We start from the raw sequence: 17,015 nt of genomic DNA, 5'->3' as shown, positions 1-17,015 counted from the left end.
TCACTGTGATGTGCCACAGGGAGTAACTTCGCCGCCCTGAGACGTGCCCCTGGGAGCTGTCCCACTGTGGTCCGCACTCCATTTCCCTCGGCCCAATGCCCCCGCCACCCCTACCCCCGTGCTGTGTCCCCGTCCCGACCCCCACTTTGTCCTCCCACCGAGAGCACGGTCCTGGTTTTGAGGGGAGCAGAGGGGACGTTGCTGGGTGGGCACCCACAGGGCTGAGGTGGCTGGGGTGGGGTGAGGCCTGCAGCCGGGCCCAGGCCGCATGGGGGCTGGTAAACATTCGGCCCTCCTCCCGGAGTTAATGTTCTGCTCCTCGGGGGCTCCGTGAACACGGTTCCATTATGGACGGAGAGGGGGATGCTGTTTTGAATGTGGTCCCAGCATGGCTGTTCCCTGCACCTCAACTCATGGCGATTTCAGTGGCATTTTTGTCGATTTAGGATGAATGATGACGCCATGCGGGGAAGATGAAGGCGGGCGCCCTCCTCTCAGTAACAAGCCTGATAGTCCAGGGGCCTGCGCTCCCCGCGGGGCTGCTGCATTAGATCCGGGGTGTATGTGAGGGGGGGGGAGGGTGAGAGGCTGGGGGTGGGGCCGGCGGCGTGTGCTGAGCTCTGCGTGTGTGAGGGAACGTCCAGCTTTGACAGGAGATGCTGACTAACTTCCCCCGATGCCTGAGCCTGAGCCTGAGCGGACTCCTGCAGCCCCCGGGGCCCTGCCCCCGCACCCCCGGGGCCTGAGCACCAGGACGGGGGCGGCGGGGGGGGGGGGGGGGGGGGGGAAGCATCAGTCCTCGTTTGGGCGGAGTTGGTTGACGTGCGGGAAGCAGTGCCGCCTCCGGGTGTGGATCTGGATTTTGATGAGGTCTGTGATGAATGTGTTTATAAACTGTAGCTGTGACGGAAGCAGGAAGTAGCGGGACCAGAGCAGACCCCTCTTCACAGGGTGAGGGTGATAAATGGCCCCTTGGTTTGGACTCACTGGGGCCTCTCGGAACAGGGCCTCCGGGCTTCCAGCTGAGGTACCTGGTGGACCCCGGGTTCCTGAGGCCCGGGGAGCGGCGCTGGTTCACCCGCTACCTGGCCGTGCAGAGCCTGCAGGTGGACGTGTGGGACGGAGACGCCCTGCTGCTCATCGGCTCGGCCGCCGTGCCCCTGCAGGTAGCGGCTCCCCCGGGGTGGGCTGGGGGGAGGGGGGTCCTGACAGGCCGTCGGTTCCTTGTTCACCGAGCTCTCTCCTCCCGGCGACGTGTTCACGGTCTGCCTTCCCTCAGGCTGGTCCCTTTGCTCCGGTCTCAGTGCCTCCTCAGGCTGACCCCCAGGAGCGTCACCTGCTCCTCCGGTGGGGACGTCCGTGTCCTAGGCAGCCCCAGGGCCTGGCTCCGAGGGCCTGGCTCGGAGCTGCCTTCTGCAGGCGGGGAGGGGGCCTGGCCGGGCTCAGGATCCTGCTTTCTAAAGAGTTCCTGTTGGACTTAGAGTCGAACCCTCTCCCTCGTGACTCCCCGTCCCCCCAAACACTAAGACCCAAGTCTTCTTCCCCGGCCCCCGAGCCCTCGCCGTTCCCTGCAGGCGGGGGGGTGCGCAGGGGTCCCAGACTGGGGCGCAGTCTGTCCCCAGGCTTCCATTTGTGTGAGACGCGCTGGCGAGAGGTGAGGCGGCCTTCCCGAGGCCTCGCAGGGAGAGGCCCCGCTGGGCCAGAGGTGACCTGTGATCCTGTCATCCTGGGCCTCACTGGCCGTCGGCTCAGGCACAGGAGCCCGAGTCAGGAAGGGCCTGACCGCGTGGGCCTCCCTCGCCCGCTCGGACCATGGCCGGCTGGAGGTCCCGCCACTGGGCTCCAGCCGCCAGGCCTCCTCCGACCCCGCGGCCCGTCCTGCGGCCCCCGGGCTGGGGGCTCCGTGCTCCGCACCGGCCTGGCGTGTCCCTTGGCCCGTCTGCCCGTCTCGGTTCTGAAAGGTCCGGTTCAGACCTCGCAGCTCCGACGTAGCGTTGGGGTTTGCTCGGTGTCCCGCCTTGTCCTGCTGCTCCGTCCCCTCTCTCCCCACGGAGGGGCTCCTGAGGGCGGCTCCCGGGTGTTGACGTGGTGGGTGAGTCGCGTGGCACGTCATGGAGAGTTTGTAGAGAAACCCGGCCAGCACCGGCTCGGGTTCCAGGTCGGATCTGCTAGGCGGTGACGTGCCTTCTCCTCGCAGCACCTCCTCCGCCAGGGCCGCCCGGCGGTGCAGGTCTCCCACGAGCTCGAGGTCCTGGCGACCGAATACGAACAGGACGCGATGGTGCTGAGCGGAGCCGTGACTGCGTCTGGCAGCGTCAGGCCGATCGGCGTCCACACGGTGGTGAAGGGCCTGCTGCACCTGACCTTGGCCAACGTGGGTGAGAGTCCTTCCCTGGCGATCACTCGCCTCCCAGCTGGAGCGTGACTCCCCCAGGCAGCGGCACAATTGTGGGCATCGTATCGTCAGAGGAAGTAGAAAAACTCTTACTAGTGTGACCACCGGGCCTTCCCTTGTCTGCCTGCCCTGCCCTTGTGCCCTGGGCCTGCCCTTGACCACGGAGCCTGCCCTTGACCATGGAGCCTGCCTTGTCTGCCTGCCCTTGACCACCAGGTCTGCCCTGGGCCAGCTGTTTGTGTTCCTGATTTCGGATCAGGATTCGGGCAGTTAGTCGTCCTGGCCTGGCCCTCAGTTGTTCTTGGTGCCGTCCCGGGGCCCCTGTGACAGTCCTCAAATTCGGCGACCCGGGGAGATTTTCCTGGAGTGCCAGCGACAGAACCGCCCGTCTCCGAGGAGGGAGAGACATGTTCCTGGACGTGTGTAGCTTGGGGACCGGGCGCGAGAAGCACCCCTTTAGGGCTCAGCCTTGACCTTCACCCAGTGGTGCTCTCTGCCCCGAGAGTGGCTGGGCAGGGAGCCTGAGCCCCGATTCCCCCTCCACGTGCAGGAGTCTGGGCTGGGGGTGGCCTCGGTGTGACTGAGGCCCCTGACCGGGGAAGAGGCGGCCTCGGGGCCGAGGGCCAGTGACCGGCCCACTCCGCCGCCTGGAGGGCCCGCAGCAGGGCTGGGGCTGTTCTGGGCAGAACTGAACGCTGGACGAATGGAAGCCAGAGGGGTTTGTGGAGCTGTGTCCACCTGGAGGACTCGGCCTGTTGTTGCCGCGGGAATTTTCCACTCAAAACCCAGCCTGAGCGTGAGGCTCCGCCCCAGGGGGGCCCCAGGGGCCATCCGCGGCGCCGGCAGCGGCGTCAGCGCAGGCCGGCGGGCAGGGCAGCGGCAGGTGCGGCTCATTAAGGCGCCGCGGGCTGTGCTGCTTGTTTACAAACGTTGCATCCAGGGCAGCTGGGCACGTCGACTGTGGAAGCAGCAAAACCCAGTTAGGTTCGGAGAAATGAACGCCGCGTGTGAGCAGCAGACGTAGCTCCGAAGCGCAGGGCCGGGGAGTGGCGGCCCGCTTCCAGATTGTGCGGGTTGTTTCCCCATTTAATCACGAGCCCGCACTGTGCACGACTCGGGGCGCTGCAATCTTATCTCCAGAAGAAAGATTAGCGCCATTACGTGTTATCTTCAATTGTCATTTTCATGCTTTGCCTGCAAGGGAGCGATAAGCTCATGGGAGAGTCTGAGAGACCCGCTCGCGAGGCGCCACGAAGACGCGCACGGAGCGGTTAACAAAGGACGAGCGCGCAGGCCGCCGCCGTCCCTGCGTGGCCGCGCTGCCGTTTCCTGTGTATTTGTTGTAGCTTTTATTTCCTATGAACGTGGCTGTTCTGCTCCAGGCAGCGGGCACAGGCCCACAGACGGGTGATGGCTGGGGAGCCTCCCGGGTGACGGCAGGGTCCCCCTGCCTGGTCTCGCCTGGGCAGCGCTAAGCCTCTGCGCTCCGACCGCGCGGGACCTGGAGGAAGCGTCGCTGCGGCCCCAGTCTCCGTGGATCCTTCCGCGGAGCGCGTCCTCGGCCGGTGGCTTCCAGGCCCGGACAGGCTTTGCCGCCCAGCAGCCTGCTCTGCAGCGGCCTTTCCGCGGCCTTGGCCATGGGGGCGTCCAGGAGCCCGTCCTTTCCTGGCCCCAGTGTCCCGGGTGTGGGGGCCCCAGCGTCCCGGGTGCGGGGTGGCCCCAGTGTCCTGGGTGCGGGGTGGCCCCAGCGTCCCGGGTGCGGGGTGGCCCCAGTGTCCTGGGTGCGGGGTGGCCCCAGCGTCCTGGGTGCCTTCCGGGCGGCCGCCTCGGGGAAGGGCTGCCCCGAGCCCGGCTTCGTGGTCACGTCCCGTGTTCTCACGGTGGAAGGAGAAGGGGTGGGGGTGTGCACCGTGACAAGTGACCGGAGTTGGGGGTCCGTGCATTGTGGGAGCTGCGGGGCTGCGAGGGGGCCCTGCGTAGGGGAGGGTTCGGCTCCCGCGCCTGCTGTCGGTCCCACACACCCGTGTCTGGTGAGGGAGGAGACGGCAGCAGTTTCAGACGGAAACAGCCTGGGGAGGTGGGGCCTGGCCTGCGGCCCGCGGGCCCTCGGCCGTTGCGCACCGAGGCTCCGCTTTTCCAGTTGATGTCAGCAAACCAGCGTCCAAGTACGAGCGCAGGAGGCCGGGGACCTCGTCTGTCCAGGAGGGAACCGCGTGGCCTCGCTGTCCCACATGCCGCAGGGACAGAGCCCCAGGACGCGGGCAGCTGCCCCTGCGCTGTGGGCCCGGTCCGACCTGCGCGCTTCCTTGGTCTCTGCGTGTCTCAGGCCTAGACTAGGCGGTGCTCCTCGCGGTCAGATGGGGACCAGAGGCGGCCTGGCTGCCTGCAGGGGACCCCTCGCCGCAGGAGCGGGTGGAGGAAGCTGCGGGAGAGTCTGCTTCCCTCGCTGTGGCCGAGTCCACTGCCCGCAGTGAGTGAGGTGGCAGGTGCCCCCTGCTGGGCAATTGGGCAGCAGGCTCTCGGGACCAGGCACAGGGCTTGCCAAGACCTGTGGGCACACACCCTGGTGCAGAAGCAACGGTGCGGAGCCAGGAGCCTGGGCCACCTCTGAGCTGGTGGCAGGGAGGGGGGGCTTGGGGCTGGGGGGCGTGCCAACCTGAGCTCCCTCTGGGTCACGTGGCTCTGGACGGCAGGGAGGGGCGAGGTGACCAGGGCAGTGCCGAAGCCGGGCCCTGGAGCAGGCTGCTGTCTCCTCGATGCTCGGCCAGAGGGGAGGGAGGGCCAGAGGGGAGGGAGGGTCCGAAGGGAGGGAGAGCCAGAGGGGAGGGAGGGTGGGGAGGAGGGCTGGTTGACAGCTGGCCTCCTCGTGGGCATGTGGAGTGCCCTCGGGCTCTTATTGTGGTGAGGTCTCACGTGGGCGCTTTCCGTTAGGTCACCCGTGTGAGCAGAGCGGGAGAGAGGCCAGCACGCTGCCCCCTTCCAGGTTGCGGGTCATCTCGAATGAGGGAGCCGGCCGCTTCGACGGAGGCAGCCTCCTCACGCGCGGGGCCCCGAGACGTGAGTGGGTGGGCGGGGTGCGTGGGGGTGATTGACGTGGGTGGGATGGAGCACACCGAGGCAGAGAAGGCTGCCCGCGTGCAGGTGTGTGGTGTGTCGTGTGCCCGCCCCCTGGACCTGGGCGCAGAGTGGTGGCCGCCGTGCCCCTTAGTGCCCGCCTGCTGGCTCACCACGTGGGGCGGCCCGCGCTCTGGCCTGGGCGGGCAGCCTGGTGTCGCGCAGAGAAACGTAACCCCACGGGCGGCCTGTGTTTGTGGGGGCCCCTCTGCGGGGAAGGGGAGACGAAGCCAAGCCGGAGGAACGCGGACTCGGGCCAGAGCTCCTCGGACCTGTGAGCTGACGGGGCGCGAGGGGCCCAGCTCTGCAGTCAGGGAGGAGGGACCCCGAGCTCCGCTGGTCACGTGGCTGCCTCCGCTTCGGAGATGAGCTGTGACCCCGGCCCCTCTCTGAACCCTCTAGGGGTGAAAAACGTGGTCCAGGCGCAGAAGCTGGCGGAGGTGGACAGCGAGCTGGCCGCCATGCTGTTCACGCCCCTGCCGCCGGGGAGCAAGGGGCCCCGGGGCGCCGTGCAGGAGGGGGACGCGGTTCGCAGGCGCAAGCTGGAGCGGATGCGGGCCGTGCGTGCGCGGGAGGCCGGCGGCGAGCGGGGCAGCCGGAGGAGCGTGCTGGTGAGCATCCCTGTGGGCCGCCCGCTCCCGAGGGCCCAGGAGCCAGAGGACGCAGCCCGGCCCGCGGCCCCGCTCCCCCGGGAAGGTCCAAGCCCCCCCCCCCCCTTCACATCCCCAGCAGAAAGGCAGGGCTCCGCGTCGCCCTCGCCCTGTGGGTGTTGCGGTCATTTCAGTCAGAAATGGAACCTGGCCCCGCCCTTGAGCTCCAGGCCAGAGGCGGTCGGTTGGCCTTTCCCCTGGCGTCTGGGCCGCCGATGTCGGGGGTCCGGCCTGGGGTGGCCCCGCTGGTCTCAGCCTCGCACTGTTGGGGGGGGGGGGGCCTCACCAGAAAAGCAGCCGACCTCCAGCCTTGGAGCACCCCTGGGCGGGACCACGGCAGAGGAGGGGGGTTGGCGGAGGACCCGCGGCGCAGCCCCATGGACCCCGCGGGAGGGCCGTGGGGCAGGACACTCCCCTCAGGGGCTCTGCTGCAGACGGGGCTCCTGCTGCCGCACGGGACCGGCTGGGGAGCCGGTCACCTGTCACTTCTGAGGGGGTTCTTTTCTCTTTTCTTGGAAACCTCTGACTCCCATTCCCCGTGGCGCCCGGAACCGGCCTCCTGGGTGTGGGGGAGTCTGGGGAGGTGGGGGTGGGGGTGGTGGTGGTGGCAATCCGGAGCTTGCAGGGCAGACCCCACCTCCCATGGGTACACCACCTGCGGGCAGAGAGCAGCCAGGAGGGGGGTGAGCCCAGGAGAAACCTGGCCCTCGGGGCGGGTGGGAGGTGGTGGAAGCAGCCTCGCGGAGCGCGTGCCCAGGGTGTGGCCTGGTGTCTCGCAGGCTGAACAGAACGTCCGGGCTCAGCACGCGCGGGACCTGCAGGTCATCGCCGCCTACCGGGAGCGCACCAAGGCCCAGAACATCGCCCGCGCGCTGAGCCTGGCCGTCACGGTGGAGCACACCCTCTGGGCCTCGCTGGGCACCGCCGAGTTCTTCGAGTTCGCCCTCAGGAACCCCCACAACACGCCGCACACTGTGACCATCGAGGTGGACAACCCTGAGCTCAGGTGGGGCCAGCTGGGAGGGGTGGGGCCAGCTGGGAGGGGTGGGGCCAGCTGGGGGTGGGGCCAGCTGGGAGGGGTGGGGCCAGCTGGGGGGGTGGGGCCAGCTCAGAGGGGTGGGCCCTCCCTGCGGGGCCTTGGGGCCCCGGGGGAACGTTCTGGCTCAGCTCTGCCTCCCCCCCAGCCTCATCGTGGACAGCCGGGAGTGGAGGCACTTGAAGGCCGCGGCCGGCCTGCACACGCCTGTGGAGGAGGACATGTTCCGCCTGCGCGGCGGCCTCGCACCCCAGCTCTTCCTGCGCCCCCGGGAAACGGCCCACATCCCCTTCAAGTACCAGACCTTCTCCGTGGCACAGGTGGGCCTCGCAGGGCCCAGGGCTGGTCGCCAGGCACACACCGTGGGGACGGGGCTGAGCCTCCACATGGCTGAGCCTTCGGGCGGCGCCTCTGCGCGGCCTCGCACCCCGGCTCCCACGCGTGTGCGGTGGTCAGACGCCTCACGTGCCCTGCGTGCCCGGGGTGGGGGTGGCACGAAAGGAGAGGCCGCCTCCGGGTCTTTACTAAACGGGTAAAGAGCCTCCCAGGCGTCAGAGCTGGGGGCCCACTCCCAGCCCGGCCTCCGGGTGAGGGCTGTGCCCTGGGCACTGTCGCCTGTGCTCCCAGCAAGAGGCCAGGCCCGAGGCTTCCCGTACAGATGTGAGGGGCATGTGTGCGTGTATGTGTGTGCATGTGTGCGTGTGCACGTGTGTGCGTGTGCATGATGGGGAGGGTGTGGGCACGTGTCTCATTTTTTGGACAGTGACCTTGAGGTCGGCTCTGTGGGATGACGGTCACCCCTTAAATGGCCTGAGGGACCCCAGGGCTCGCGGATTTCCCGGGGGGCTCGGCACGCACTGTGGGCAAGAGGTTAAGGACAGAGGTGAGTGTCAGGCCTCTGGCTGCAGGCAGAGCTGGGTCAGCACGGGCCCTCTCTCCACAGCTCACGCAGCCGCCCAGCCTCGGGCAGGGGGCCGGTTACAGCAGCCGCTGAGCGCGCTGTGAGCGCCGCTGTGAGCGCCGCTGGGCCAGGCAGCTGTGCCACGGCGGCCGTCCTGCCCCCAGGACCCGTCCGTGACCCGCGGGTGCCGGTTCCTTTCCCACAGGCCTCTACGGACCTGACACCCGAGAAGGGCACGGAGCCCGGGTCCCCTGGGAAGGACAGCGCGATGCCCACCAGACACGCCAAGGTGAGGGCCGAAGACGGCCTCGATCCGATGTGCAGGGGCCGTGGGTGCGAGCCGTGTCCTCCAGGGGACCGGAGTGTCATGGGTTCTGCTGGCTCTCAGGCCGCCTGGGCCCGGCCCCTCCGCCCGTGCCGGCTCCTGGAGGGAAGGGGTGCGGGCGGGCACTCAGAGGGGGACTTGCACGTCCAGGTGCTGGCGCGGCTGCCGGGCGGGTGTCTCCTGTGGAGGCGTCTCCCGCTCACTCACCACGTGCGGCCCTTGTGCCGGTGTGAGCCGCTGCCCCGTGCCCGCTGTGCCCGCTGTCCTCACGCTCCATCTCTGCGGCTGCGGGCACCTGCGCAGGCCCGGGGGCTGGCTGTTCACGTGCCCAGCAGCCCATGGGGGCAGTGGTGGGACGTGCCGGCATCTCCCTCCCTCTGGTGCTCCTTCCTGCCGGCAGGCGGCGGTGCTGCCCGCTCCCTCCCTGAGCAGCCGCGTACCAGGCTCCTGGGTGGAGAAGGGTCTTTAGAAACCAAACCTGGGTGCTGGGCACGGGTGCCCGTCAGACGCGGCCGCCGCCTGTGGGGTTGGAGGGGGGATCGCACCAGCGCCCAGGGCGGTGTGGGGCCGCGGGCATCATGGGTATCGCAGGCGTTTCAGCAGCCCTTCCCCGGGCTTGTGATCCCGTTTCTGCCATGAGACACCGGCTTCACCTCCTTCCGTGTCTGTACCTGTCGGCTCGGCTTTGAGGACAGCCAGCCTGTGGGTGCTGCCCTGTGGGGGGTGCTGCCCTGTGGGGGGTGCTGCCCTGTGGGTGCTGCCAGCCACGCCGGCTGGTGGTGTGTGTGTGCATACACCTAACATGTCGGTGCAGTCCCAGATGGGACCCTGCAGGCCAAGGTTCCGGGCGCTTCTCTGTCCTGTGCGCACGCTTACTGAAGGGACTCTTCTCTGGGCAGTCATGTCACCAGCTCGATGTGTGTGGATCTGTGTGTTTCACGTGTTTCTAACATGTAGAGGTCCTTTAAAAATTAACTTAGTTTGTAAGTTGAAAGCATTTACATGAGTCCAAAATCAAGCTGTAAAATGAAATACACGTAGGAAGAACTGGCTTCCTTTCCCACCCCTTTCCTAGTGTGCACGTACATGTGTGTACACGTATGTGACGTGCATGTGAACATGTGCGTGTGATGTGTGTGCAGAGCCTGAATGTGGCCCTGAGACCTTGGCAGTGGGTGCACAGAGCCCTCCTGTTCCCTCTGTCAAAGCCTCTGTGGTGGGGATGGCGCTCACCGCGTGTCCACCATCCCGTCCATGGACCCTGAGTCCCTTCTAGCCCTCGGCCGTGGCCCGTGGTGCTGCCCCCGGCGGGCCCGCTGCCCCCTCCGGAGGGCTGGCCGTCCCGCGCCGATGGCCACTTCCAGAGCTTTGCTGACCTGCACGAATGCCAGCGCTCTCGGGACTTGTTCGTGTCGCGAAAACTGCAGAGAATGTGAACGTTCGTTCGGTCTGAGAACTCAGTTATGTTTGCAAGTTCTGCTCAGGCAGCACCGAAGATAAAGTCATTTTCCAGTTGGTGCCCCAGCGAGGCGACAAACTCGGGTGGGGTGTCAGGGCCACGGCGGGTGTGACTGGGCACGGGCTTCTCCGAGCCGGGCACGGGCCCCGGGAGCACACCCGCGTTGTGGGGGCCGACCGACCGACCGACCGACTGCCTTCAGGGGCAGCTTCAAAAGGCAAGACCGGACGCAGTGCTGCGGGGAGACCAGCGGGCCCCGCACAGGCGGCGGGGGCACAGACTCAGGGTGTCGGGGGGCTGGGCACAGGCGGAAGGGGGCACAGACTCAGGGTGTTGGGGGGCTGGGGCAGAGGTGGAAGAGGGGCACAGACTCAGGGTGTCGGGGGGGCTGGGGCACAGGCGGAAGGGGGCACAGACTCAGGGTGTCGGGGGGGCTGGGCACAGGCGGAAGGGGGCACAGACTCAGGGTGTCGGGGGGCTGGGGCAGAGGTGGAAGGGGGCACAGACTCAGGGTGTCGGGGGGCTGGGCACAGGCGGAAGGGGGCACAGACTCAGGGTGTCGGGGGGCTGGGCACAGAGCTCTGCCGTGTGGAGGGTGGGACGTGGGCTCGTGGGCGGCTGTCCTGTTAGTTTGTCACAGACCTTCTGCGCCCCCATCCTTTTATACGTGTGCCGGTAACGGGGGGGTCGGCAGTAGCGGAAGGCGTGTTGGGCGCTGGGCTGCAGACCCCCCACCGCCTCCCCGGTGAGTGCCTTCCTCAGGAGAGAGAGCGGTGGCAGCCGTCACGGTACACACGTCGGGGACACGTCCACATGCAGACGCCGTGCCGGCGCCGCCCCTCAGTGTGGGCACCCTGTGCAGACCGCCCTGTCTCTGGCCGTGTCCGCCCGTGGGGCCGTGAGGACCGCGGAGACCGCGTGTCTGCGGCAGAGCTGCCCGCTGGCCCGTGCCCTGACGCGGCCTCCCTCCGCCCCAGGTGCTGTTCCGGGCGGGCGGCGGCAAGCCCCTGGCCGTGCTCCTCCTGACGGTGCAGCCGCAGCCCCCCGCGGTGGACCAGGTCTTCCGCTTCTACCACCCGGAGCTCACCTTCCTGAAGAAGGCCGTCCGCCTGCCCCCCTGGCACACGCTCCCAGGCAGGTCCCGGCGCCCGGCCGTTCTGTGCTCAGAGCCGGGAAGGTTCGCCCGAGGGTGGCGGTGGCATCGCTGTTGCCCTGTGAGCTCTCACCCGACACCGGCTCAGCTGTCGGCTCCTTCCTGCCGGCGCCGTGTCAACCGGCGAAGACAGTGCGCCCACGGCGCCCTCCTGAGGCCCCCCCCCCCCCCGATTGCGCTGGTGCCCGTGGCACTGAGGGAGCCCGGCTGGCCTGGCTGCTGGCACTCGCTTCCGCTTTGGCCTCTGCCTGCGGACGGGCCTGGCGGCCGAGCAGGAACCCGGTGTCCACGCAGGGGCGGCGCGGAGGCCCGTCCCCTCGGCACCCGTGCGGCCACGCCGGGCGGGAGGACACCTTTGTCTTGGCATTTTCCGCTCCAGGTGCTCCCGTGGGGATGCCTGGCGAGGCGCCCCCGGTCCACGTCCGCTGCAGCGACCCGCACGTCCTCTGTGAGACCCAGAACACGGTGAGCGGCCGCTCGTCCTGCCCGCGGCCCGCGGTCCCTGCAGCCGCCTCGCGTCTCCGTGCTGGCCTCTTCCCACGGGAGGGGCTGGTGGCCGTCCCTGTGAGAGCTTCCGGACGCGTCCCATCTTCCTGCCAGCACACAGGCCCGTGCCTGTCTGAGGGGAGAGTGAGGAGCGAGTGTACGAGGGCACCTATTAATCGCCACTGTGTACAGGGTGGCGGTGTCGTGGGAAGACCAGGTGGGCGCTGGGTACGGGCTCCTGCAGGGGGTTTCTGAGCTCAGTGGACAATCGGCCTTTTCATCGCAGTGAAAACTAGAGGCGTCGGGCCTGGTTCTCACCGCTGTGGCCTCACGGGGACTGGGGGCAGGTCCGGTCCGGGGCGGCGTCCCTGTGACGCCCCCACTGTCCACAGGGTCTGGGGGAGCCGAGGGACGTGTTCCTGAAGGTGGCCAGTGGCCCGAGCCCGGAAGTCAAAGACTTCTTCGTTGTCGTCTACGTGTGAGTATGCGGACCTGGCGGTCGGCGGCAGGGCGTGGGGGGTGGGGAGGAAGCAGCGGGTGCTGGGCGTTGGACGTGGCCAGGCCTGGCTGCTCCTCAGCTCGTCAGGGCCTGGCGAAGGGCGCCCTCCGCTCAGGGTGGCCCCGCGGCCGAGGGCCGGTGGGTCCAGAGCCCCCCACGGAGAGGAAGTGGAGGCGGCTGCGCGGCACTCAGCCCCAGCCCACCCAGTGCTTCCTCCGGGCGGTGGAGACTGTCGGCCGCCCTCTGCTCCCCCCACCGCATGACCCTGTTCGGGGACCCTGTTCGGGGACCCTGTTCGGGGACCCTGCTGGGGACCTGGGCCCTCCCGTCCCTGGAAGCGGCGTCTCCCAGCCCCGAGAACTTGAAAGCTGGCGCGAGGTGAGGTGTCAGCGGCGCCTCTGAGAACGCGGCAGCGCGCAGCCTGTGCAGCGCCCGTCCCGGGCGGAGGGACCTGCAGCGGGGAGTCCCCATCGGACCCCGAGGGGACATGGGGCTGAGCCCATTTACAGGAGAGCCTCGTCCTACGGCCCCGGCAGCGGATACCGGGCTTCTGTGCTCGGGCCTGCTGACCCCAGGCCTGCGGCCTTCCGCGTAGCGCAGCCACGGCCTTGCCTCGGGCCTGGTTCGGGGTTCCGGCTGCCCAGGGTGCCTGGCTGCGAAGCTCACACCGACATCCCTCTCGTGCCCCCTGAGTCCAAGTGATGCCTGGGCTGCCGTCCCCAAGCCTCCCACGCAGGAGGGTGACAGCAGCGTCCGCGTGTCCTCCTGCCCCCTCCTCCGGGCAGCCTTCTCGGCTTCCTCCTGGCTCTGTCCCCACAGGGACCGCTGGCTGTCGGCGCCCGTCCAGATCTGGCAGGTCCACCTGCACTCCCTGCAGCGCGTGGACGTCTCCTGTGTCGTGGGCCAGCGGACCCGCCTGTCCCTGGTCCTCCGGGGGACGCCGACGCTCAGAAACGTGCGGGCTTTCACCTCGCACCCCCAGGAGCTGACGGTACGGCCTTGGGCTGCCGGACCCCCTCAGTTCTCTGGCGCGGCCGTTCTCGCCCACCTGGGACGGTGGGGCGGGCGGTGGGCGCGGGCATGGGCTGCGCTCAGTGGGTGGTCCCGAGGAGGGGCTCACTGCCCCTCCGGCTGGCGGTCTGTGGAGTCTCCGTCCGATCCCTTCATCGGACAGGCACGTGGGGCGGGACACGTAAGCCCACAGCCCGTGTCAGAGTCGCTGGGAGGAGGACACCCAGCCTGAGTCAGTGCAGCCGGGCACTCTGCTCAGCGGGCCGGGCGGCTCCTGCCGGCAGCTCCGCGAGAGCCAGAGGGGTCCCCGCCACGCGGGAGGGGACTGCCCGACACGGGGCGTCAGACACGTGGGGAACGGGCTGTGACCGCTGTGGCACGGCCCGCGGAGATCCGTGTTTTCACTCGGGCCCTTCCTGCCGCACGCCGGCCACGTGGCCCCCGAGCAGGTTGCCCCGAGCAGCGGGCGGTGACGGCTGGGGGCAGGTGCCGGAACCCCTCGTCCCCACTCCCCTCTCTGTTGTTTCTGAAGACGGACCCCCAAGGCGTCTTTGCGCTGCCGCCCCACGGGGTGCAGGACCTGCACGTGGGCGTGAGGCCCCGCCGGGCGGGCAGCCGCTTCGTGCACCTCAACGTGGTCGACGTGGACTACCACCAGCTGGTGGCCTCCTGGCTCGTGTGCCTCTCCTGCCGGCCGCCTCTCATCTCCAAGGTCTGGGAGGGGCGTGGGCACACGGCGGGCGCACGGGGTCACCTGGTCCCCCCACCAGGCCTGGCTCCAGGCAGGAGCTTCCTCCCGTCCTTCTGGCCCTGGGGGGTGGGGGCTGCTCCTGTGTTGGGGGCCCTCCTCTGGGAGCCCCGAGGGGGGCTGGCTGTCCTGCTTGTGCAGAGCAGGCTCAGGAGTCCCTGCAGGAAACCACACCCACGCCCATGCCGCCCCCCCAGGCCTTCGAGATCACCATGGCCGCGGGGGAGGGCAAGGGCGCCCACAAGCAGATCACCTACACCAACCCCTACCCCTTCCGCCGGGCCTACCGCCTGCACAGCGACCACCCCGACCTGCTGCAGTTCACGGAGGACTCCTTCCAGGTGGGCAGCGTGCGGGCTGGGGGCTGAGCCCTGGGCTGGGGACGGAGGTAGGAGGCAGGCCATCGAGTCCTGGCGTCTTCACCGAGCCGGGCGGCTGCGCTCTGTGCGGTGCTTGGGGGGGGGGGCGGGGGGAGGGCACCTCTGTGAGCGCCACTGCTTCGTCTTAGAGACCCCGCGTCCAGGCGACATTGAGGGATCGGGCCTGATGACCAACCCAACCTGCGGTTTCTCCATAGTTTTACCAGAACCGCCCCACGTTGACCCTTCTCTGTCTTGAGCGTTTGCGGGAAGGTCGGCAGGAGGCCAGTGGGGTGCCTCTGTAGTTGGGAGGTGTCCCTGGGGCGTGGAAGGCGGTGATGTGGGCCTCACAGGAGCAGGGGGACCGCAGCTCAGAGCTGGTGCCTGGAGGACCCCCAGCCCAAGGCCGAGGCAGGAGCCAGGCCAAGGTGCTCTGTGGGTCACGCCACCCAGGGCGGAGGGAACACGTGGTGGGGGAGGTGCTGGAGGAGAGGCACCGATGGCCCCCTGTTCCAGGTCGCGGGCGGAGAGACCTACACCATCGACATGCGGTTCGCGCCCAGTCGGAGGGCCGGGGAGCGTGAGGTGCTCATTCACATCAACGACCACGAGGACAAGAACGAGGAGACGTTCTGCGTGAAGGTCATCTACCAGTGAAGGGGCCTCCCGGCCTCTCCGCCTCCCAGCCTCCACGGCCTCCCGGCCTCCATGGCCTCTCCAGGCCTCCACAGCCTCCATGGGCCTCTCCAGGCCTCCATGGCCTCCCTGCCTCCATGGCCTCCATGGGCCTCTCCAGGCCTCCACAGCCTCCCCGCCTCCATGGCCTCCACGGGCCTCTCTGGGCCTCCATGGCCTCTTCTCTCCGGGCCTCCATGGCCTCCACGGGTGGCGGCCTCCCAGCGGCGGATGGCAGCGGGCTGAGGAGTGGGTGTCGCAGGCCCTGGCGCTCGGAGGGCTGCTGCGGTGGGGCTGCTGCCCTCGGGTCGGTGAGAGCGTCGGCTGGTGCCCAGGAGAGCCCCGGGAGGACGTTCCTGTTTGTTCTCAGCGAGCGTGTTTCTGAATCATTTTAATGACAAAAGGACGTTTTCTTACTGGGTTTTCTACGAACGTACCATTTGCTATGCAATGTTTTATACTGGGACTGTGTCATTTTTAAAGTTATGTATGAAAATAGTAAACTTTTACACGTTTTTCTCTTGGGAAGTTTTCTGGGGTGTTGTCTGCGGTTTGCAGCCTCGTCAGGTCTTCTGTCTGCGGCATGAACCGGTTTCCCTGGGGGCCGCGTGGCGGAGGGACGGGCGGTGGCCGGTGGCCTCCTGGGAGTCTGCTCAGAGCTGGCGGGTGGCGGGGGTCACGACTTGGGCCTGCTTCTGCTCTGGTCCCCCCGGAAAAGCAGGGTAACCGCTCATCCCAGGCCCTCAACGCGGTCCCACCTCAACATCCCCTCCGTCTCAGGTCACATGGGCCAAGGCCGAACCCGGTCACGTGGCCCCGACTGTGCTTGAGCGGCCACCTGAGGCGCAGTCAGCCCCGGACCGGAGTGCTCCGGCGCCATCCTCTCCCTCGGCCCTTCCCCCACCCTGTGGGAGCCCTTCCCGTGGCCGTGGGCACAGGCGAGGCCCCAAGGCCCCGAGGCCCTCCCAGGAGTGAGAATCAGGGGCGAGATGGGCGGCACTTTTCAAAGCTTCTTGCCATCTGTGCGGCCTCCCTCCCTCTCTTTCCTCACAAAGAACGGGGTCTCTTTGTTACGATGAATTTCCAGTTAACAGCCAGGGTCCCCTTTCCCGGTTACCCAGATGCGCCTTCTCCCTTCCAAACTGTGCTCGGCCGATGTCCCGGACCCGCTTTCCGTTTGCCTCCTGGCTCCGCGGCGGCCCGGGTGCGGCTGGCACCTGCGGAGCCTGCGGTTCACAGGATGGGCCGGGCCTCGCCTCCTCGCGCACGGACGCTCCCACGTCCCCGGGAACCTGGTCGTTTCCATCCAGGCCGCTCTCGGTCCGCGCCTGCTCCTCCCCCGCCTCCGCCCTCCTGGTGAAGCCGCTTCTCACTAACTGGAGTCCAGTGGAAGGCAGAGAGCCGCGTGGCTCTGCGTCGCTGAGGACTTACTGCTGTGTTTGACTCTGTTTAGAAAGAAACGAAGGCTGAACACTTGCCCCAAGTTCCGAGAGGCGGGGAGACAGCCATCACGTGTGCTTAACGGCCTCTTGCCCCCCGATGGGCAGGTCCAGGTGTGTGCAACCCTGGCCCTCAGCCCGGACCCAGCCTTTCCTCTGAGACCCTGACCTGGGGACACGAGGAGGGGAGGGGAGAAGGCGGGAGGGCATCGGCCTGCGTGAGAGGTCGTTCAGGCGGGCAGCGTCCGGCGTGGCCCGGGCACAGAGGGGCAGCCGCCCCCCAGGGTGGTGGACGCAGGGGCAGTGGGTTCGGAAGCCCTTCCCGCGGGTGGAGGCGGGCGGGGCTCAGCGTACAGGTCGAGCCCACCCGTTAGGGCACAGCTGCGGGCCAGGCCACCTGCGCCTTCTGACCCCAAAGCAAAGCCGGTCTGAGCTGGTGGGCGGGAGGCTGCAGAGTGAGGGAGGCTCCTCGCCGTGCCCGGGAGGCCCCGTGGACGCCGGCCGGTCTCTCCCCCCTCCCCACCCCCCGAGGCCGTGGGCAGCGTGGAAAGCCAAGTGCAGGTTGCAGAAGGACTGAGGAGCTGTCCTCACACCGGCTGTGGGTGAGCGTGTCCCCCAGAACCCCGGAATGTGCCCTCGTTTGGGAGTAGGGCCTTTGCAGATGGCATTAAGGTGAAGACGGAGGTGACTTCATTCTGGGGGGGGGTCCCTCAGTTCAGAGTCCTTACAGGAGATGGGAGGGGACACCCAGGCGTTCACGTGACG

General features: G+C 68.3%; 1 protein-coding gene across 1 annotated transcript in view; it reads left to right on the top strand.

The window, feature by feature from the left end:
- NPHP4 (nephrocystin 4) overlaps positions 1-14,844 on the top strand; it is a 52,530-nt gene extending 37,686 nt beyond the window's left edge. The window contains exons 16-29 of the mRNA XM_054720823.1: positions 1,006-1,166; positions 2,198-2,378; positions 5,327-5,452; positions 5,912-6,120; positions 6,939-7,165; positions 7,344-7,519; positions 8,291-8,385; positions 10,858-11,014; positions 11,413-11,498; positions 11,912-11,997; positions 12,838-13,009; positions 13,562-13,741; positions 13,975-14,118; positions 14,653-14,844. Coding sequence (XP_054576798.1) covers positions 1,006-1,166; positions 2,198-2,378; positions 5,327-5,452; positions 5,912-6,120; positions 6,939-7,165; positions 7,344-7,519; positions 8,291-8,385; positions 10,858-11,014; positions 11,413-11,498; positions 11,912-11,997; positions 12,838-13,009; positions 13,562-13,741; positions 13,975-14,118; positions 14,653-14,793 — 2,141 coding nt within the window. The 3' untranslated portion in view covers positions 14,794-14,844. The remainder of the gene's footprint in view (positions 1-1,005; positions 1,167-2,197; positions 2,379-5,326; positions 5,453-5,911; positions 6,121-6,938; positions 7,166-7,343; positions 7,520-8,290; positions 8,386-10,857; positions 11,015-11,412; positions 11,499-11,911; positions 11,998-12,837; positions 13,010-13,561; positions 13,742-13,974; positions 14,119-14,652) is intronic.
- The last annotated feature ends 2,171 nt before the right edge of the window (positions 14,845-17,015 follow it).

This window comes from Eptesicus fuscus, chromosome 9 (assembly GCF_027574615.1).
Source record: "Eptesicus fuscus isolate TK198812 chromosome 9, DD_ASM_mEF_20220401, whole genome shotgun sequence".
Classification (NCBI taxonomy): domain Eukaryota; kingdom Metazoa; phylum Chordata; class Mammalia; order Chiroptera; family Vespertilionidae; genus Eptesicus; species Eptesicus fuscus.
Note: the sequence above shows the minus strand (reverse complement) of the source record. Positions and strands in the feature narration are given on the sequence as shown.